The 24,063-nt window shown below is 33.6% G+C and overlaps 1 protein-coding gene across 1 annotated transcript; it reads right to left on the bottom strand.

The window, feature by feature from the left end:
• Window positions 1–1,760: 1,760 nt before the first annotated feature.
• On the bottom strand, window positions 1,761–24,055 carry LOC110104643 (protein phosphatase 2C 32). The gene is made up of 4 exons (XM_020833833.2): window positions 20,861–24,055; window positions 14,141–14,254; window positions 6,756–7,020; window positions 1,761–2,054 (listed from the first exon to the last, which is right to left on the bottom strand). Exons 1-4 carry the CDS (start codon window positions 23,255–23,257, stop codon window positions 1,939–1,941), a joined length of 2,892 nt encoding a protein of 963 aa, XP_020689492.1. The 5' UTR covers window positions 23,258–24,055; the 3' UTR covers window positions 1,761–1,938.
• Between the last annotated feature and the right edge of the window lie 8 nt (window positions 24,056–24,063).

A 24,063-nucleotide genomic window follows, 5' to 3' on the forward strand; every position in this document is an offset into this window, starting at 1 on the left:
TAAGATGGAGGAGAAATGAGCTCAAATCCTACAACTAAAGGAGAAGGATAGCCAATGATGTTCATCATATAATGAGGGAAATCACCAACAATAAAATCAACATAATAAATCTATATAATTTTAAGATTCCTGCAAAGGTTACTCCTTTTAATGTTATATGAGAAAAGTTACTACATCTAGTTCAAGAAGAATTTCCTACGAGGGATATGATTAGCTTACTCATTGAAAGTTGAGGCTCCAAGACACTCAAGATCTACGTGCATGCTAAATCCTCTAGCATGAAAAAAAAGTCATCTTTCTAGCATGATCCACTCTTTATTCTCTATCAAGCGACAAGGGGTGGGCTATGTTTCAAATCCTAAAAAAGAAAACTCTAAACGAGCTTGTCCCAACTTAAAAAGAAAAGAAAAAGAAAAGCATATGTTTAAAATATATTCGCAAGTTAATCACCTTACACTCAGAAAACTCAGACAAAGGCGTATGATCTTTTGTTACATCAACATGCCCACTAATCTTATAAGAACAGAACTTCATCAAATTAACCCTCGAGCAAAATTTATGAAGTTCTTTATTAACGTCAAGAAATACCCAACAACTAGTGTCTTATTATGAATATTACGATCTAATTTTCAAAAATTCAACTTACCTTGTTATTAATAAGACCTTAAACAAAAATATTTTAGCTCTGAAAATTGATGCTTTAGTAATTTCTATAGAGTGGGATATCTAATTTAACTATTTTATATACCCTCACCTAGCCTTCCATATTTTATTTTATGAAGCTCTTACACATGAATGATATAAAAAAATCTCCTTATCTAATAACCTGAATGTTATAAAAAACAATTTATAATCTAATAACTCTTTCTTAATGTATTTGGACACATGTGGCTTACTAGGGCTGCAAACGAACCGAGCCGAGCCGAGTATGTGAGTGTTCATGTTTGTGTTCATTTAATATTAGCTTGTTCAAGTTTGGTTCATATTTGTTCGAGCTTTAGCATTTGTGTTCATGTTTGATTCATTTAAATTAAAGAGTGTTCATGTTCGGTTCATGTTCGCTTGTTTAGTGTTTATCAAGCTTGTTCGTGAACATATTTAACAAATTTTTTTAACTATCAAACAAACATGTTCATGAACATATCTATGAACAAACACATTTATAATAAAAACAATTGTTATAAAAATTTTTAATTTAAAAAAAACTATAATAAAAAATTACTTTAGAAAATAATAAAAAAAATCATCCAAAACAAAGCATCAATGTTACTGAGCAGCATTTGGAGCCATCCAGTCTGTCTTCTTTCTTAAAGAAAACATGAAGGTGGTTGTCATTCAAATCTAGGAGATGCAAAGAACATAAGAGAGAAAAAATAGGAAATTTCTATAAAATTCAATATAGTTTGATCATTTTATGAAAACAGGCAATGGATTTAAAATTTTATAAACAAACAAAGAAATTTACCATATTTTACATACAATAACAACAAACCCTGGCATGAGATTTTTTTTTTTTTTTAATTTTGATAATATTATGATAATTTATTATGAAATTCTAATATTGGTGTTAGAATTTGTATGACAAACTCTAATAATATCAAAGTTTCATAATAAAATATAATAGTAATATGAAGATTTTGAAAAATCTTCATATTCATGCCAAGGCAAGTTACCTTTGTATATAAAATAGAATAAAATGTCGTCGTTTTTTATCAAATTTAAAAAAAAAAACTCTTTTTTTTTTGTTGTGCACACACAAATAATCAACTATAAAGAATTTTATACAAAATCTCAAAGAAAAAAGAGAGGCATGGAAAAAGAAGTGAGCTCAACAGGGAGAAGGAAGAAACAAGAAAAGAGGTTGATCGATCCCTCTTGTTGGAACATATTGTTCAATCAAGAAATGCACAGAAAAGAGACTCATGTCATTTAACAAAATCATCCTGATGATCTCCAAATCCTTCCTTCCAAAGAAACTACCATTACAGAAACATCATCATGGTATTTCCTGCGATCCCCGTGAGGAATATCTAGCAACTCATGGAAATCCATTCCTGCATTAACAAAGTGTAATTCTTACTGTTAATCAATACAATTTAGCTCAGCATAATCACTCTTGTCTTTACAAAAATAGCTTAAATATGCACATAATCACTCTTGTCATTTTGATTTTAATTTTGAAGAAGAGACCCTAAAGAATAAAAATGATGGATCATGCAATAATTACCAAAGAAATTTAGTAGATACAAAAAGGACAAAGATTTATGTGATTTGAGAGATCAACTTTGATGCATAAATTACAAAATATTTCATTAAGACCTCATTTGAGGTAGTTTTCTTACTTTTTCTAAAGCAGCTCTTTAGTTGTATTAGAAAATAATAAAAAAGCTGATCCAAATAAAACCTGAGTTTAATAAATATTTTTCTATCCATAATTGGTAAGAAGATGAGCTTCCCTCTGGCCTTTCCATCTTGAGGTATCCAAAAGCTGCTTGAGAACTTTTCCCTTTCTTAATTTGAGCTCGAACTTCTCCAAAGAAATAACTCCTAATATTCTTTGTAGCAACATTGGTTTGATCCTCCTCACTTCTACTACTTCATCCAAACTACTAACTCTCCTTTAAAATATTTTTTTTCCCATCTATTATGAATGATTGCTTTGTCGTAGGATGCACATGGGAGGTCATTATAGGGTGATATTTATACAGAAGAGAATACATAAATATGGAAACTCTTCTAAACCCATATAGAAGAACAAATAAGATCTCATATATCTCACAAAATAAATATTAGTCTCTTAAATTATTACCACAAAAAAAGTAAAAAAAAAAAAACTTAATCAAAGTTCAATCAAATATTTTATAATGATGAGAAAATTACATTATCTATTTGGAGATATATTTTAGGGAAAATTATTTTCTACACATCACCTAACAATCTCCTCACTTGGAGATTACTATTTAACGCATCTGCTTAGTGGTGAGTCATCAAATAGCTATCTGTGCAGCACTCTAAATAGCATCATCAATTGAAAGCCAAATAAGGCTGAGCACTTCAGGATTTTACCGAATCTATTTTGCATCTCATTTAAAAATCCGATAGAGACCACGTTAGCACACATGTTGCACAGTAAGATGAATCCATCAATATCAAATGTTTCACCTGCCACTTAATTCTTGTACCTCTAAAGTGGTTGTTTGCTCACTTTAGATGTTGAACTAAATCGATAGCAGACTTGGGACATAGATATATTATGAAACACAAATATGATTTTTTTTATCATCTTCAATAGTCTTCCTTCAACAACAACAACAACAACAACATCAAGCCTTTATCCCAATATGTGAAGTCGGCTACATGAATCATTTTACTTCATTGTTTCCTATTAAAACTTAAATTCTCATTTAAATCTAATAAAGAAAAGTCACTTTTAATATTTTTAACCAAGTTTTTTAGGTCCACCTCTACCTTTCATAACATAAGTCAAATCTCATTCATCTACTTTCCTAACTGGGTCATCGAAAGACCGTTGTTTTAACCTGCAAACATGATTTGTTTGATCATCTCCAAAAGTCTTCCTTTCAACATGTGCTTTATTTTATTCCAAAATCATTCTCATAGCCAAGGTTGTGAAAACCGGACCGAACAACGAACCGGAAGAATGAGAGGTTTACGGTTCGACCAGTCGAATTGGGGTCAAATCGGATGACATAATAAATAATAATATTATGGGGGTTTACATACATACCACTTTATTTCATACTATTTACATATCTAACACCTAAAATATTAATATTACATGTCTACCATCAGTAAAATAAATTTGGGTGCATGGAATAAAATATTAAAGTTTATAGGATGGTATGAATGGTAGAAATGAATTATATGATTGATATACTTGATATTAAAGTTTTATATGGGTGGTAGGCATATAATATTAATATTTTGAGTGTTAAATATGTAAATAGCATGAAATAAAGTGGTATGTATGTAAATTTCTCATAATATTATTAAAAATTAATAAAATTAACATAATAAATAATGAAGAAGAAACTTCATATTCAGTAACTTTAATGATTTTGATCTGGTTGTGCTCCCTTATTACTTCTAAATACACTCAGTTAAACTAAGAAGTCATAAACCCTCGAAAACGAACTTAAATCTTCTCTAAGAGTAACAAAAACTAATACACAATACAGAAAGTTGGAAACAAGCTTCAATCCTAATCTTCTTTAAAATTTTAACAGTAAATACTACATAATATATCATAGGGAGTACAAAACAAACATCCACCCTAATCATTTTAAGGGCATGGCATTAAGATAATAAAGGAATTACAAAATCCATGGCAAAAATCCTTAACAAACTTCTAAAAAAAATACCCAAACAAAACCTAGAAAAATTAGGATTAAAAGAACTTACATCCTATGATTTGAAGTAAATAGGAGAAGGAACTGTGATGCCAAAGAGGAATAATGACTTCGTTGTAGCCTCTCGTCAAGTCCAGTTCGCAAACAAGAGCGATGCTGAGTAGCCGAGAACAAGAATGAAACATCACCTATTCACACAAACGAAGAGCAAGGAGTGGGATATGAATAAGAATATTATGTTTTAACTTAAATTTTCCTCAAACATCGCTCAATCTCATTTCTACGGATGATTGGTTCGCTAGTTTCACGTTTCTCCTGCCGGGCTAACCGGTTCCTAACATTAATCGAACCGGATGGCCGACTGGTGTACAGTTCAACTAGTTGAACCAGCCAGTCTGATCCAATTTTAAAAACCTTGCTTATAGCATAGAAGTTGACTATTATTTTCTTTCCTAAATTATGATGCTTCATAAAGCATTTGAATCCAACATATAATCACTCATGTTGCACTAAGTAACATAAAGTTCACTAACACTATGATATGCCTAGACCGGTTCAAGAGGGACCAGTCCAATCGGCCCAACCCTTGGGCCAGCTCGACACCTACAGCAGGCGAAAGCTTGTTGACCCGTAAGCTCAATTGACCGCCCCCTTGAGGGTGGGGTACACAACTTAGGGAAGAGAGAGGGGGGTTGTTTAGTCCTTTTGGTTATTTTTTATGTTTGCTTTAATTAGGAGTTCACATTAGGGTTGGAGCATGCAAACTTATTGTGGTTGTTTTCTTCTTAGAGTTGGTGCCTTGGGCTCTAGCGGTGTCAAGGGATTGGGAGAGATAGATCCTCCTCTCGAATAAAGGATCAACTATATCTTGATATTTTCCTTCTATTATCTTGATTATTGTAATAAAAAATATTATTTTTTTTCATTGGAGTTGTGGATATTTCTCGTTAATTTTTGTCAATATTGTTAGTTTTTACTTGAGATCTTCAAGTATTTAACTATTTACTAACAAATTGGTATCATAGCAGATTTTGGAACTGTTGGTGGGTTTTTCCTGTGAAAATTAGCAGTTGTTTCTGGTCTAACTTTATTTGTGGAAACAACAATTTTAAAAGTAATAAGATTTCCATAGAATACTCACAAGAGGATAAACCACACAAAAAAGACTACTTATGCCCATTGTTGCATAGAGATCAAAATATTTCACTAAACCTTATGAGAGAGTACATGAAAGATGTCTTCATATATTGGGAGATGAGTAATTCTTAATACTTTGATAAAGAGAGAGAGAAAGAAGATCAATCTCCTTATTGTCTGAAAAAAAAAAGTCCTGGTCGAAAAAAGGGCATTCAACCACTTACTATAGCTAGTAAGAAAGCAAGCTTCTCTCTGATCTTTCTATCTTAAAATATCCAAGAGCTATTCAATAACTTCCTTCTCTCCTCCCTCTACACGCGATTTTATCCTTGGAGGCAATTCTTGATGTCCTTCTTTGTGGCATACCTTGTAAGCTTTTTCCTCCCTTTTAATGCTTCACCCTCTCCCTTGAATATTTTTCCTCTTTCTATGGGTTGATAGCTTCTTTAGCTTGGGATGCAATAGGGAGGGCCTCACATGTGGTCCATATAAATAAAGAATATATGAATATATAAATTCTCTTAGCCCACATTAAAGAAATAAGATGTCCAATATCTCACAAAATACAAATTCTCTCATATAATCCAACTGTAAAAACCTCAATCAAATCTCAATTAAAAATTTTACAATAATGAGGAAATTCTATCATATATTTGGATTAATATTTTTGGATAGATCAATTTTACGAAGAAACTTTATTCTTCAAATATCACCTAACTTATATAAAGATATAGATATAAATATTTATGCTAAAATCATGGATCAAAAGGGACTAAGGTTAGATGCTTCAATTATTATATCCATTTTCAAACCAAAAAATTAAGCCTATGCTGAGTAATAAATAAATATTATTTCTATCCAAACATACTTTCACCTAGTCAATATAAGACAAATCCAATGCCTCACATGCCTTAAAATTTTCATTGTACTAAATATACACATAATATATAACTTAAAATAAAAACTGCCTATGAATCAAAACACTTCAAGCTAGCTTGAGATTGCATGATGACTCAAAATAAATCTGCACAAGATTGGATTTTTTAACAGTGCTATCGACTAATGCATGTTATATTAAGGTTTCATTTGAGATGACTTTCTTATTGCTTTTTAAACCAGCTTTCAAATACAAAAATTTCTTGAATTTAAAATTTTTGTACTAGAAAATCGTTTCAAAAAGTAGTATGAAAGTTGTCCCAAACGAAACCTAAGACCATACAAGCTGCATATGATGAGTGAGTTACCTACCGTTTTTCTTGGCTGCACGCAAAAGCAATTCAGCAATGAGGTATTGTGCAGGATCCCCATCTGGCATGTTTTCCATAAACCATGCAACATGTGAAACTACCTCCTCGTTACTAAAATACTGATAAAGACCATCAGAGGACAGAACCAAGAATCGATCATTGGAACATAGATGGTGGTACGCTACCGATGGCGTGCAGCTGAGGTATGGAGAAGTCCCAACATAATCAATCCGGAACATCTCCAGCAAATAATCATTAAACTTCGCCTGCAGAAAAAAAAAATGCTCGGTTTAATACTAATAAAAAAAAGCTTTTCAAAATAAAACATGAAAACAGAATCAGTGGCATTAATCAAGACAATAAGAGACAAACTTTCTCGCTAAATTCATCATAAAGTGTAGTTATAACATGACGGCATCCAAAGTCTTCCCTTCAAATATGCATCATAAAGTGTAGTCATAACAAAGACAGCGTATGTGAACATCATTGCAACACACCTTCACTTCAAATATGCCTTTCCAGTCTTACCTACCACTATGATATGATTCGCACTGAGATTATATGCATGTCCTTCAACTCAAGATAATAACGTCAAACTTTCTAAATGGCAAGCATCTGATGTGTTGTCACAAATAGCTACTCAATAGTCTTAAACCATCCATTGCATCAACCATCATATTTCAAGATACTATAAAGCAAATATGGACCTCCTCCATTCAACTTATTTTGAAGAAAATAACACTTAATGTGACTATAACATATATTTGAATACCTATCCCTTCAACAAAATGTTTTACTTTATCTGGAATACTATAGTACCTCAAGGGAAAAATGGGATGAACTTCTTTAAAATAAGTTCTTTCTTGTTTATCTGACGATGTGACAAAAATGTAATGAGAAAATTTTTGTCATCAATTTTCTCTTTTGGCTTTATCCTTACCTCCTACATTTTCAAACACAGATATACTATTCCCTATAGTGCCACTATACTCTCAATTCTTTGGGTCGTTGAGTTGTTGACTCCTTTGCTAGTGTTTGACCAATTTCCCATTGCTATAGGGCATCATAGTGGCTATGGTGACCATAATCATGGGGAGCAAAACTAATGGTAGCCATGGTCACAGAGGTAACCCTTTTCATATTCTTACTATAGTTCGTGTAATCATCACTCAAAATAGTGATGAGACAAAATTTGGTTTTCATCAACAACTCAAGCCTCTATCTCCACTCTTATGACTATTGAAACTTCCATCAAGAACACTTCTGGTAGATCAATGGAAATATCTTAAAAAGATTATGGCGGTCATTTTCAGCATTCTCACAAATATATTTCAACTTCTCATGTTGTGTTCTACTGTGTTGCTTCTTATGATACATCTCGGTTCCTTGATTTGGTTTGACATAATATATGACCAATATCACCACTTTTTTCCACCCATAAAATTCCCTTAATCACATCTACCAATATTGTTAATGATTCCCCCTATCCTATTATTTGAAGAAGGCTTTTTCTCTATCATTTCTTGTGACTTTCAACTATCTTATACTCAAAAGTTCTTGACAACCTTCAATACTTTTCACTTTATGTTTGGCAATCTTATTATAAGAATGATGATTAGTGTAGTCAAAGTTGGCAGAATCTACTATCTAACATTTACAATTCCATTTGCCTTCTATTCCACAATCACTCTATGTCTGTGGCATTATCATTTAGGTCATCTCCCACCTCAGCGTCTTCAAAAGTTTATTCATACTTCCCCTCATTCTCTAAGTTTGAACATAATGCTTGTGAACTTGGTAAACATTGTCAGTGTTTTTTTCCAATCTGAGAAGTCCTAATAGTAATGCTTTTGAGCATTGTCATTTTCAAGATATATCTAGAACTTGAATGTTCCATATAAATGTTCCACAATAATTCTAAGGTAATATTGTGCTGATTATGTGATTACTTATTGACACCTTTCAACTATTCTTGGTAATATTACCCTCTCTCAACCTCATGTCCTAAGAAGACTCCCCTTTCCTTCCTAAAAATTTTGGCAAACTCTATTTTATCCATTCCTTTCATGCTCATAAGAAACTCTCATTTAGTCATTTGATACATCTTTTTCAATACTTTTGTCACCAAAAAGGCTATCATTGTTATTTACAAGTATCTCAAAGCATTTATACTTGTGCAGATATCACCTTTTTATGAATTTACTTCATAGCTCATGAATCTCTCTATAACCTATGATGCACGGACACGGACACGACACGACACGGACACGGCTTTTTTTGAAAATATAGGACATGGGTACGGCGCGGACACGATAATACATTTTTTTATATAGTATATATATATTAATGTAATATCATATTAAAAATGACAAACAATAATAAATGAATGACATGATAACTTGGCTAGCTTATAATATAAAATATTTAGTACAAAATATCCAGTACAACCACAAAAATATAAGCAAATAATCACTTACTACAACATCAAGCATTCAAGCTTCAACTACTATGATTAGCTTTAGAGGTTTGTTTTTGGCCTTCAATATCAACATCATTAAATATCACTGCTTTCAATTCTGGTTCAACAAGAGAAAGATTTGTAATTGTGCAAAAAGAGAGGAGATGAAAATACCTTCACTGCCAAAGAGAAATTAAAATGAGAATATTCGATAAATGGGTATTAAATGCAGACGTTGATTTGGTGTTGTGGATAGAAAATAAGAAATTTAGTTTAAATCTCGTCAAACGTGTCCAATTTGTTTTTAATATTTTTTAATCGGACACGTTTTCGACTTGTCCGACACGTGTCGGAGGAGTGTCGGACGAGTGTCGTGTCGGACACGGTGTCGGACACTGCACGCCTCTTTGAGGAGAAGTGTCGGTGCATCATAGTCTATAACTCTTCTCCACCAATTTCACTTCTTTTTATGATTATTATACCACCTCTTCTATATGTTACACATGTTGAACACATTTAATATAGCTGAGCATCCCCATATTGAATAATATCAAATCTCCATATAAATGTTACCTTTTGAAAAAGTGAAAGTTATTATACTGAGCATCCTATTAAATCTTATATACCTTTTAACCATCTATTCTTTGACTTCTAGCATTTAGTTGTGACTTTATCATATAACATACTGAGAGGCCAAAGTCACTCAATGGAAAAAACAAGATATAGATATTGAAATGTTTATCTTGCTTAATCGATGAACATGTGAACTTATGCCACCTCCTCCTAACATTAAACTAGATGTTGAATGGTCTAAAAATTTAAGAATCATCCAATCTCCACCATGAATAAGTACAAGGCTCATCTGATTGACAAAGGATTCAATCAAATCTATGGGATCTATTATGTTTGACATATTCTCACTTATACTTTTTTAATTTTGTCTGAATCCTTTTATTCACATCATCAATCAAGGATGGCCTTTACTTCAACTGGCTATCAAAAATGCCTTCATCGATTGTGGCCTAACAAAAGCTACATGCATAAAGAAACTACTTGGGTACGTAGCTCAGGGGAAAGCCAAAATATGCAAACTCAACAAATTCATATATTTACTTGAACAAATTCCTCAAGCTTAGTTCAATAAATATTGCAAAAGTTCTTGCTAAACTCAGCCTTAAGAACAATTCGATGGATCACTTTAGCATCCTTCGATGAAATTCATTCAGTTTTGTTATCTTGAAAGTTTGGGTTGATGTCATCCTTCTACCCCACGTATAGTGGGATAGCTTGATGTTGTTGTTGTCATCCTTCTACTAAGAGTAATTCATTAGATTATTGAAGTAAAGCATTATCTTCAAAAGTAATTTATGATAAAAGATCTAAGTCAGCCTAATTATTTCTTGGGTATTGCGTATGCCAATAAAAAATGAGTGTCATAACTTCAAAGAAAATATGTAATTGATCTTTTTGATGAAATTAGTCTACTAGGTTGCAAACCTATTAGCACACATATTGATAATTAGAATATTACAAGTAGATAAGAGATGTTTGAAGATGTTTCTCAAGAAACTAATCTACCTATGTCAACAAGCTAGATAGATAATTTGTTGTCAAAGTTGTAAATCAATGCAAGCGAACTCCTGAACAAAAAAATTGGGAGGCTCTTCTTTTTATTCTCAAATAGATAAAAAAATAATCAGAGATAGGATTTCTATAAACAGAATATTGACATTTTAATGTGAAAATCTAATCTAATACTGACTATATTGAGTCTATTAAAGATAGGAAATCCACATCCATATAATATACCATAATAAGAAGCAATTTTGTTACATGTGACTGTAGGAAAAAGAAAACTATGGTAGCAAGATCAAGCATTGATGCATAATATAGAGTCATAACATATTTTGCAGATGAAATGATGTGGATTAAGACCCCTAGGAAAAAAATAATTTTTTAATTTCTCAACCTATGATCATAAATTATTAAAGCCCTATTACTATCTAAATTGTAATTAATCTAATGTTTCATAAAAAATAATAGAACGCATTGAAGTAGATTGATTTATTCAGGAAATGTTACTTCAAAGAAAATCATTACACCTATGTTCGGGGCTTGAAACAAATAGTAGATATTTTCCTAATGCTCTGGTTCCACTTCAATTTTTGACTTATATAACAAGCTAGAACAAATTGATATATATGCTCTAGCTTAGGGACATGGGCGGATCCCCTCATATGTGAGGGTGGGCATTTGCCCACCCTAAAAAAAAAATTAATGTATAGAAGGGATAATTTTGAAATTTTGCCCCCCCTCAAAAATAAATTTTTGTCTTAATATGACCCATTTCGCATTGTTTTCACATCCATCTGAAGTTCCGAACATTTTCTTTTTACGAATAAATTATAAAAAATTCCTCTTATAAATTTAATAGCATTATGTTGGTTAAATTTTTTTTTTTAATTTTATTATTATTATTATTATTATTATTATCATTTAATGTTATTATTATTATTATTATTATTGTTGTTGTCGTCTAATTAATTAAAATTTTGCTCACCCTGAAAAAAGTTGTATCTGCCCCTGCTTAGGGAGATTATTGAAAATAATATTATTACATGTTTTAATAATTTCTATGCATGATTTCATTTTCATCCTCCTAATTGAAAAGATATTTCGATTTATTAATTGTCTATTGTATTCACCCTATTTACCTATATATGCGTACCCTTCTCTACTAATAAAATACAATGTTTTACCCCATTCATGAGGGCTCTTACAAATTTTTGCTAAATAATTTCAAGAATTCAATGGAGATATGATTCTCTCTAGATATGGGAAAAGTGCGAGGATACTTGATCAAGTAATTCAGCAACGACTAACTATAATTATTTCATCTTCTCCTACATCTTCTGAGTTAAAGTTGATAAATTGGACAACCCATGACCTAGATTACCTATGATATTCAATCATATAGGCAGAACTATTACTAATAGTAAAGTAATCGAGAATCATTCTAGTTATGGAATACAAATGTATCCGAATTGATATAAGATCAGCCTTATAGCAGAGTATAGATCTATCAAAAAACTAATTGATCTAGGAATGATGATGCATAAGCTTATAGAATAGATGGGGTAGTGTTTAAATTTTTTGATACTAAAACGCTATGATGCACAGACACGGACACGGCGACACAGATACGACACAACACAGACACTGGACACATCAATTATTGAAAATATAGGACACGAACACGGGTTGGACACGGTATTATAGTTTTTCTATTTTAAAAATAGAATAAAATTTAAATAAGTACAATTATAAAAATAATTTAAAAATAATAAGTCATTTAACTAAAATTTGTGCTTAAAATGATTAATATTAAGATGTCGAAAGTCGGACATCGAAGTCGTTTATCAGTCATCGAGAGAGGACATGACAATGTTGTCGAGAGTCGGGCATTGATGTTATGCAATAAATATTGGGCATCAATGTTAAAAAGGTGTTTATCGTTGATGTTGAGAGGACGTTGGTCGTCGATGTTGAGAAGGCGTTGGACAAAGATGAGATGTCAAGTTTTTGGTGTAGAAATTACTAGCATCGAGCATCAATGTAAAGATAGCGTCAGACTTTGATATGGAGATGATATTAAACATTGTTGTGAAATCAAAGTTGTAGTCCGCCAAAGAGAAGTGAAAATGAGAATATTTGATGAATGGGGTATTAAGTGCGGGCAATTGATTTGGTGTTATAGATAAAATTTAGTTTTTATATTTTAAATAAGTAAAAAATTTAAACATAAGAAATTATATTTTAAAAAAAATCATAAAATATTTAAGATACACGTGTCTAATTTGTATTTAATATTTTTTTTAATTGGACACATTTTCGGTGTGTCCGACACGTGTCGGGCGTGTCGTGTCGGATAACGCACGTCTCTTCGATGAAAAATGTCAGTGCATTATAGCTAAAACGTGAACCACCAAATGTTTAGAGTTCCTAAAATATGATCAATTTGATACTAGAACATGAACTCTACGATTTTTTGGATTAGTATTTCGTGTAAGGTTTAGGAAATGGCTAATCGAGGTTTCTAGGTTTTCCAACATAAAAAGCTTATGACATTTCTTTGATAAACTATCAAATAGATTTCATAATTCCTAACTAAATTCATGATAATCTAAGTCTTTTGAATTTCAATCCATCCTCCCTCAATAGAGGCTAGAATCATCATGCACAGCCTGAAGTATGACATTAGGTTGACTTCTTAAAAACTTGATCTTGATTATTCCTAAGAAAAATTCAGTTCCTTGATAAGAAAGCATGAAACCATGTATAAATGATGATTTTGGGTCATTTTCTGCATGAATTATCATCACACAGGGATAACTTATATTCTCTTGCCGATTTTCAGCTTGAATTGAGTCCATTATCCATTGATTTGACATAGCTTTTAACCCAAAAATTGTTGCTTCCAAAGTGATCACCCATATACTCCACAGTGCCCGGAATTCCTTATTGCCTCCACCAAAAGACCATGGAAATGCTCTTATGCGGAAAGAATTATGTGAGATTGGGATGAGGGCCTTGGTTCATTCAACATCAAGCACCCAATCTTCGTTAGGGTTCAAGCAAGAAAAAATGAATTAGAGAAAATTGGTTGTAGTTGTGGAAGGGCCAACGGTTTGGGTTAACTAAAGGTAAACAGAAACATAGTTCACAACAAGGTTTCAATGATGGGATGGTAATGTATTAGTATTCATAAGAATTAAATTTATAGAATAAAATAATAATATTAGGCTGTTGAATATGTCATTAATGATGAATTTGGTGGTATGCATGCAACTCTGTTAATATTTTATGCTGAGAAACCATCAAATAAAGGTCTATGTGAAATATTTAGTTATGTTAATATGTTAACTAACCTTCTTAAGAAAACCAGCTCCAAATGCTCTAGTAACCTTTAACTGCCCCTTTACCCTGTCGTTCAATATTGCTTGAGGGTCATCGGTGTGTTCTGATTTAATCCTCAAAACTTCCTGTAAAACCCAAACACGAAACATATCAAAGACACCGATGAAAAAGTTGTGAGAACTAATGGAAATATCAAAGTAGGTATAGATGTCAAAAATGTCCAAAACATTTTCATCATTGATCCCAAAAAAAAGTCCAAAACATTTTGATCAATGATCTCCAAAAAAATTAACTAAAGCAGAAAAAGAAGACTTATATAATCTATAGCTATCATGCAATTTACAGAAGTGTTTTTCCTGTTGTAATACTAGCATTTTCAACTTATTGGAAATTATTATGCAATAGCTGAAGGACAGATTGTATATTTTTTGTTCTAATTTTTAGATTTTTTGGAGTTCCGGCTAATATTTGCAATGCCATACAAGAACTGAGTATGGCAAAAATGCATGCAACACATTGTCATATCCAGCAAATCAAAATTAAACAATGTTCTTCGGTATGTGATAAATTCCTACAGGGATTCAATGCATAAGGAGAAAATTGATTCGTATTAGATAAATACAACTGAAAAACGTAGAAAGAAATTTCAGAGAGTAGGAAAAGAACAAGAGATATGTAATAAAGCAGCATATCATATGAAAACTATTGCGCTGCGTACTCCAAATAAGGTTGAATGATGCAGGAAAATGATAGGAAATACTTGAGTTCGCAAGTAACCCTAAGGTAATACTTGAGTTCGCAAGCAAACCTAACCAAAATCAGCACAAAACGAAGAGGAAACTGCTGTTTTGTAGCAGAAAACAGCAGTTTTTCAGTAGAAAACAGCAACTTACAGCAAATCAGTGGAAGAAATCTCAAGCAAAACAAGATCTTTCATTAAAGGATTCAAGAAAATAATAAAAGATACACGTTCCTTCAATTCGAGAGGAAGAAACAACTCTCCAAAACTCTAGCAAACCCTAGAGCCCAAGAAGAACAAACCCTAGATCTCCAATTTCATTCAAATTCAAGATAGTCTAAAACCCTCCAAAACTCCTACTTAAAAAGAAAGGACTCAAGCAAATTCCCTAAACAGCCCTTCCCTCAAATAATTTCCCTCCAAACATTGCATTTAACCCAAGGTGGGCTCCACATGGCTTCCGCCCTCCCTGCCAGCTCCGCCTGGAGCTCCCCGCTTCCTCACGTAGAACCGGACCGGTCTGGTCTGGACCGGTCCAGCCAGGCTCGACGTAACAGAAAACTATTGTCCTATGTACATCAATTAGGTAAGAAAAGTTTTCCTATATCTATAACTCACTTAGTAAACATTTATATTTTAATCAAATTAAAATCACAATCTATCTGCTCCAACTAAAAGATGTCCCACTCAAATTTAATTTGATTCAACTTGAAATTAACAAGATATATGATATAAGCTGCCACATAAATGTGCTTTAAAACAAATATGTATATCTGTGTAAATGATTACTCAAAATAAAAAGTATATATATATACACATATAAGTATATATAAATATTGTATTCTGTAATATAACTCTATAAATAAATATTAAATACACAAAAATATATAATTATCATTAGTAGCAATTAAACTTTATTATATAAATTATCAAACTTGACTTGAATCAACAAGACGGTTGATTCGAAAGCAAACATATTTTACTCAACTTGAACTTGGCTCGAGCAAAAACCAAAATTCTTGATTATGAGTTGAAGGCAACTAGTTCAAATTCAACAACGTATCACCACAATCTATTGGGTGCTACTTGAAGTGTTACATTTGAGCAAATTAAATTAGTTATTGAACCTACCCAAGCATTTGAATGAGAATTTGACACTTAACAAGACACAATGGAGAAAAAAGATTCATGTTGCCAACCTCACGTACTAGGATAAAGGCTTGATGTTCTTGTTGTTGTATATTAAACTTACCCAAGCATTAAAAAAGCTTAAGTCATACAAGTTGAAGTCGCCTCTAGCTAGATGGATCTCTTCATTGAATATTTATACTTCGAAAGATCTTTATCTACTATTAAAGGTCATAGAAGGTTTGAAATTAAACCACTCAGCACCTTCTTCTTGATGGTAAGTTATTTAGAAAATCAACTACTTCAACAAACCTCCTATGCGTGCAAGAATCTAAAATTGTCAACATCTTAAAGGGGATTCTTTTTGGTGAATATGAAAATCCATCTAGTAAAAAGATATTTGCCAATAGAATCTTGAGACAAGGTTATTTTTTACCAAGTTCAAGGAAAGATGTTGAAGAATTATCCAAGAGATGTATTGGATGTATAGAATTTGCACCATGCTTTTGTCCTCTCACAAACTACCGCGAATAACTAATCCTTGTCCACTCATTGCCTAGGTAATAGATCAATTCAACCCTTTCCTATGGCAAGCGGTCAAAGAAGGCTTCTTCTGGTCATACTTAATTACTTTGGCCATTATTAATTACTTTGTAAAAAGGTCGAAGCCAAAGCTTTAGCCAAATTCAATGCAATAGTTATTTGCAACTTCATATGGATCAACATCATTTGTCAATATAGCTTACCCATGATGATAATTAATGATAATGATCACCAATTTGCTATTGAAAGAATGTAAAAAAAATTAGCAATTAGGAAATTCACCTCAATTTTAGCTCAGTCTATCATCCTAAGACGAATGGGTAATTTTCTTCATAAAAAGTTGAAGGCACCAATGCAAATGGGTTAAAACACTACCCTCAATACTTAGGGTTCTACAAACCAAGTCATCTTTGACAACTAAAAAAACACCATTTGCTTTATCGCATATCACTTCAGTCCATCATTCAAAGATGAATATCCAATCTCCTGCATAAATAATTTGAAGGTGTCAAAGGCAAATAGGCTGAAACATTGCCTCCAGTGGTATGAGCTCCACATATCAAATCCTCTTTGATCAATGAACACGATGAATGAACAAACACCATTTACACTATTGCATGAACAATAAACCTTACCGCTAGTTAGATATAATCTTCAAAGCCAAAGAGTTGGCACAACATTATAACTTGAAGAACGAGAATTCAATGATTAGAGAAACTTAAACGAAGGACTACAAACTCGTCTATACTAGAAGATCATTTTAGCCGATATCCCCTTCTTTGTTGTTGCAGCATCATTGATAACAAACGAAAAATGACGGGATAACGTCAACTTCTTAAACACTAAAATCATACTCGAATCAACAATATCTATCTCAATAGTAGCAATAGTGGGTACAAAGAAATAAGTGGAAAATGTCGACAGAATTGCTAAGCTAATAGAAGCAACTTCATCAGTAATTTTTATCCCCTCTATAAAAATATTCCTCAACAAAGCTTCTTTTTTGGCCACTTCTTCAACATCTCTTTCTCAAAAGGGGCATTTGCTTCTTAACCTCTCCCATAAAAGCCATCACTTCAGGGACTTCAAGGATGACATTAACAAAGTTTGCAGGAATTATCCCTCTTATAAAATGGATGGGAAATAAGAATTTAAAATTTAAAAAGGAAAAGGAGAATGCACAAAAGAAACAACTCAAGAATTTATATCCAAAAGCTGGCTTTATTCTCATCTCAATCATATAAAGGCACCAATCTAGACTTTGATTATGCATATTCATGAATTGTTTATATTCCACTAAGAAAGGGAAAGATTGCAAAAGCGTATCCATTGTAAGTAGTCGATTTCATTTAATTGATCATCCATTAGCCAACTTCATGAAAAAGTATTTCAATTTTCAATCATTCACCTTATTCTCTAAGTCATTTATCCTATTCTAATGTAATTACAGCAAAATAAAACACATCAATCTTTGCAAGCCTTGATAGTGAACATATATCGAGAAAATTTAACACTCAACTTTGCTTGTTTTATTCGAAGGAAAAATATATGAAGCAATAATGCTTGCAAAGAAATTGAACACTAACTGAGCAAGGATAATATTATAGAAATTCATGATGTCAATCATTTCTTCGTTGAATGGAAGTCGAAGGTCAAAATGAAATTGATCTAAATAAAAGCATAATTTGTGAACATAAAATGAGTTGGGCACTGACCTACTTCTATGACATTATTAGTGAACTTTTTGTCTTTTAAACCATCATGATTTTGAAATAACTTAAAATTATCTCTTATCACGACATAAGAGGGCTTTAACTTAAAACTTATGAAAGTCTTCAAACTCTTGATTAACATTACAACCATCCCTTTACAAAGAAGATGAGACGACAACAATAACAACAACATCAAGCGTTTATCGTACTACGCGGGATCGATTATATGAATCCTTTGTCTCTAAAGTGTCTTGTAAGAGTTAAATTCTCATTTAAATCTATAAAAAAAAATGTCATTTCTAATATTTTCTAACCAAAACTTTTTAAGTCTACCTCTACCTTTCTTAATATAGGTCAAATCTAATACATCTACTCTCCTGATCGAGTCATCGAAATGCCAATGTTTTATGTGACCACACCATCCAAGGTGACCCTTTCTAATCTTATCTACCACAGGAGCTACTCCAACCTTTTCACATATGTACTCATTTCTCATTTTGTCTCTAAGAGATGAGGATGCTTAAGGAATGAAGCCAGTAAGCCACTCATTAACCTGAGCATCATCATCTCTGCAACACTTAACTTAATTTTATGCTTCTCTTTTGATGGCCAACATTCTGCACCTAAAGCATTGCAGGTCTCACCACCATCTAATAAAATTTTCCCTTAAGTTTAAAGGGTATTTTTCTATCATACAAAAGGTCATATGCATTCCTCCACTTCAACTATCCAACTTGAATTCTACTAATAATATCCCGATCTATTTCACCCTCACTTTGAACAACAAACCCGAGATATTTAAAACGTGTACTCTTATTAATTATTTGATTGCCCAAAATCACAATCCCGCCATTAGAACTAGTACTATCACCACTAAACAAAAGCATTTATATCTTTCTCAATTTTTATGAGCTTTTATATCTAAACCAATTTTTATAACAAAACTTCTTATTTTTTATCTTTTATTACACATTTTGATTCCACCACTAACTATTTTTATAATTAAAAGATTTTTTTTTTGATACTCCAAACACATCCTTTGAAATATTTTTAATATCACTAATTACTTTTCCCCATAACATTAGCTTCCTCATGCACAATCAAAATCTTAAGATCTTCAATCTTTCTCTCAAAAATATTTTTGTTAGTGTACTTAAATATCTCATCTAATCTTAGGACAATATTTTACTTTATTTTTTATATTCTACTCCTTTATCTTAAAATCCATAATTAATAAGCGATGCTGAGTACATAAACTTTAACTCAAAATAACTTTATAATCTTTGCAATTTGAACTATCTTTTTTTATTATAAGAAAATAATAAATCTGAGTGTTACTATATCCATTCATATAAGTGATGAGATGCCCCTTGTTTTTAACTAAAATATTAGCAATTATAAAATCATAAGCTAAAACAAAATGTATTATGATCCGACCACCTTCATTATTAGTCACTTCAAACTCATAGCCACCATGAATATTTTTAAAACCTTCTACCACTCCACTCTACTAACATGTCAATTTAAATCTCGTCCAATAAAAAACTATTTCTTTAAGAATAATAATATTTAAAGCTATAATTTTATCTTCATTCTATTAATTTCTACAACACTATTCTTCAAACCCTTATTTATAATCACACCTATATCATTTTTAATACGAATCTTAAATGAATATCATAGTTTAAATCTTAAAATATCAATCTCATTATTCTTCTCTCAAACCCATTTAGTTTCCTAAATACATAAATATTAATATTCCTATGAATCATAATATCTATTAATTCTATTAATTTGTCTGTAAAATGACCTATATTTCAAGTTCTTATTCTAATTCTAATTTCATGGATTAATTTCAAGGAAGATGAGAATGAGAAGAAAAAAAAAGTACATGAACTCAAGACTCCAAAGTGCATAAAAGAAACTCATTTGCCCAAATGGGCTTATTTATAAGAAAATTCAAAACAATAGTAGTTCCATAGTCATATAGGTAGGTCACTTTATTGCCTTAATGTTAAATAAAAAATCTAAGAAGCTCTCTCAACAACTAGAGAGACCTCTTTCTTTTCAGGCCTAGCTCTTTGGTTCATATGAAGCTAAACTTAATGCCTTTTTTTTAAGTAATTTCATGAGTAGGGCTCCCCAAACAATAACAATCCAAAAACAAATCAAGAATCAATGACTTCACTCAAAGATCACCAACTTGAAGTTCATTCAAGTACATATTCAATTTGTAAACCCAAGATGAGTTATGACTATATAAACAAACATTTGTCATCCCTTCTAGAGAAGATCTTATTTTGATATGAACTTCTTCAGTAAAACTTAAGAGCTCGCTTATTATAAACTCTAAAACAACATTCTCAGATTCTTTCATAGGCATCTTAGCCTTCTTGCCATCAATGGCAACATCACCAGAAGAAGTTCTCTCGATGACTACTTTTTTTAATAGCACCTTAAAGAGTAGTCTAACAGATTGTGGTAAATGAAGTATGATTTTTTTGCATTTAAGACAATCTGAACTTTCTTGTTTGAAGCAAAATGCATTTAATATGCCTGATGATTAAGCTACAAGTGAAACAAAGACTAGATGTATCAGTACATATTACCTCGTAAATGCTGGTACTATGATCAGTGGACAGCTGAACCGCATGCATTTTTAGTCCACAGAGAGAGATTTCCTTGCTCTTGTTAATACTGCAAATATGGTTATTTTGATTGCGCATAGGAGATTCCTCTGATATCCTGTCTAGCTCCATGTGAACCAGAGAGCCCCCTGGCCTATTTCGGCACCTTGAACCATCTGTTCCAAGATCAGAACTACCATAGTAGCCAATTAGTCTATCTTGTGCCAATACAACACGACTGTCACCAAGATTCATGACATAAACATCTTGATCCTTCATCAACATCACAAGAACACAGGATCCCATCAGTGCAAGCTCGGGATTTGTATCAAGAGCCTTTTCCACCATGTCAATGTAAGCTTCCTCTGTAGTTTTAAGCGCTCTTGCCATTGCCTTTAGTACAGCATGATGATCCACAGGTCCAGACTTGCATCGCCTAATGACAAATGAAGGATTGGCTACCGTCTCATCCAGATGGTGTTGGTTTCTGTGCCAATCATAACTCCATGGAAAAAGTTTTTTACGTAATGATTTCTGCTTCTTATACATTTGTCCCAGCTTGAATCCAATCAATGATTTCTTCATCATCTGCTTTTGTCCTGAAGATGAAACTGAAGGCTCAACTAATTGCCTTGAGCAATTGGATGCCCCTTCAAGCGTACCTTCACTTTCTCTTACACAACCAACTACGTCAAGGCGACCTGAACTTTCTCCCTTGGTGCTCATGGAGCAGGAAAAATTCTGTGTCTCTTCTACATGCTCTGTAGCACATAAATCTCCATGAAAATTTGAAAGTGGATCTCCTGTGTTCCCACGTAAAGTATCCAGTGCCAAACTATACTCCACTGTTTTGGAGTCTTCTACACGTTCCATTTGAAGAAGCTCATATAGTCGCTTGCTCTTCCTGTGTGTACTCAATGAGTTACCTTTAGGGCTGCAAGAAGCATCCTTTAGATTACCGTCAGTGGCTACATCTGCATTCGTTTCATCAAGATTTGCACACTGGTTTTGGTTCATTACAACGCCTACTTCGTGAAAATCTGATTCCCTGGGCGTCATTGTACCTTCTAAAGTGTCATCGCCACGTACTGATTCACTTTCTAACTCATCCCCTACATTAGGATTCCCTCCTCTTTCATTTTGTTCTGATGGTGATGGTGGAGTAACTTCTTCTGGCCATTGATCATTACACGATTGAGAACAAGAAAGTTGTATTTCAGCGCTGTTATTCTGGAGCGTTGGATGGATGCATTTTTCTTGCAGACATTCTGAAGAACACGGAACATTGCTTGAAGAAATAACAGTGGTAGGTGAACCCCTTTGAACTTCATCTTCATAATCCCACAACAAGCCTTCCAATTCCTTATCTATTGCCCTGTAAAGGTTGCTCATAAGAAAATCAGGCGCATCAGGACCGCTGAAACCATCATATATCCCAACGAATAGCCACCCTTGTTCTTCAGACAGAACAACATGAACCCTGTCCTCCCCAGCCTTACCATGAGCCCATTGTAAGTTCCTCGTACTTCTATACTCAGGTTCAGACGACCCAAGATCAACACAATTCTGTGAGGTTGGTTGTCTAAAATTTTCCTCCTTCGAACGCCAAACCATCTGCCTCCTTGGATGCAGAAGGACTCTCTGCATCCAACCAGAACCCTGAAAGCGTTTTGTAAATGTTCGAGAGAAAGCACGTCTCATGGGTCTGCTCACACTCCTCACAAGCCGTTTGATCCCAGCCTTCTTCTCACCATAACCAAGCGGAGCAGAAAAATTGCATCTCTCTGTTCCGTCAAGAGGACCGGACATAAACATACCTCTATCTAATGGCCCTGACATGCATCCTGCCCCTCTTTCCAAAGGGCCTGAAGCAAAGCCCCTCTCCAATGGCCCCGATAAAAAGCCATTCAAGGGTCCGGATCCTCGAGGCACCGGCTGCAAAGGTATCGCAGCAAATGAAGCCGTGCTCTCAAATGAAGCAGCTGGCTCCTGGACATCACAAGAGAGCAAAACATTCAGATTGCCGCCAGTCCTGGCGGTAGAAGCATTGGCACTGACTGAGGCACCAGAAATGGTCTTAAAAGTAGTTTCAGAGAGGTTCTTACTATTTGGCCTGTTCAGGCCAGCCACCTCCTCTGCACTCGCTTCCTGCCTAAAAGAGCCACTCTGTATCTCAGAACTGAGGTTACTTGAATCTACAGTGTACCTCTCAGAAGTGGATGGAGTTAGAGCGGGAGAGTCGACGATCACTGGCCTAACATAACAGAAGGAATGGCCAAGCCCTTCATCTAAGGGCTCTAAGAACTCCAAATTGTTTCCATCATTTCCATTGCCTGAAGGCACGAAGCAACCAATGACCCGAGAACTGCTGTTTCCCATACCCTATCTAGCAAAGCATAAACGATCCAGAACCGATGATAACTCTATCAAAGAAAAGCCAGAATGGATGAGCGCCCCGACGGCTCTATAGAAGCAGCAGCACGTAAGCAGCGAGGTCACCGCCGACGGCGATGAAAGCCGCCGCAAAAAACCAAAAAATCCCTTAACCCGCAGAATCCTCTCCCGGTATTCTTGCATCATAAGTAGTGGAGGCACAAAGCCTAGATATCAGAATCCTAACAAGCTATCGCACCCGCATACAAAACAAACCCAATCGAATTCATCAGCTTTCACTGCAGAAATAGTCAAGATATAGACCTAAACAAGGAGTAAAGGTTTAGCAATGGCGACTCCCATTGACTGACTCGCTCTACTGAAACCGCGGATCGGAGACCTCCGCGAACAGATCTACAAGCCCAAACCCCGACAAGAAAAAAAGAACAATCAAAATCAAGCAAGCGCAGACGACAAGAAGAGGAAAAAAGCAAACCAAGTGACGGCTCAAAAGGAAGAAATCAAGAAAACCCAGACGAGATGAAAGGGAAGGGGAGAGTCAAGCCAAGATGCAATTTTTTTCAGAGAATGAGCTGGCACAATAGGGAAGAAGTCAAAATGGGAGGCGGAAATAAGTGGAGTTGGTTTTGTACAGCAGAAACTAGAGAAATGGATGAGAATGATTGCTTCCTTCAGTCTGAAATAGGGAGAAGAGGTTGAAGAGAGAAGGGGGGAATATAATTGTAGCCTGTACGCTTGGAGGAGGGGTCTCTTTCTTGGGGTTTTCAAATAGGTTGGACTTTGGCAGCGTA

Source organism: Dendrobium catenatum, unplaced genomic scaffold (genome assembly GCF_001605985.2).
Source record: "Dendrobium catenatum unplaced genomic scaffold, ASM160598v2 fragScaff_scaffold_1056, whole genome shotgun sequence".
NCBI lineage: Eukaryota > Viridiplantae > Streptophyta > Magnoliopsida > Asparagales > Orchidaceae > Dendrobium > Dendrobium catenatum.

Bases quoted from the DNA above. Each gene is read 5' to 3' on its own strand.
- LOC110104643 (XM_020833833.2), bottom strand. From the start codon at position 23,257: ATGGGAAACAGCAGTTCTCGGGTCATTGGTTGCTTCGTGCCTTCAGGC. The intron at 14,255-20,860 runs GTAATATGTACT...TGGGTTTTACAG, and splicing joins ATAGTACCAGCATTTACGAG to GAAGTTTTGAGGATTAAATC. The intron at 2,055-6,755 runs GTAGGTAACTCA...TTGTTAATGCAG, and splicing joins GCGTGCAGCCAAGAAAAACG to GAATGGATTTCCATGAGTTG.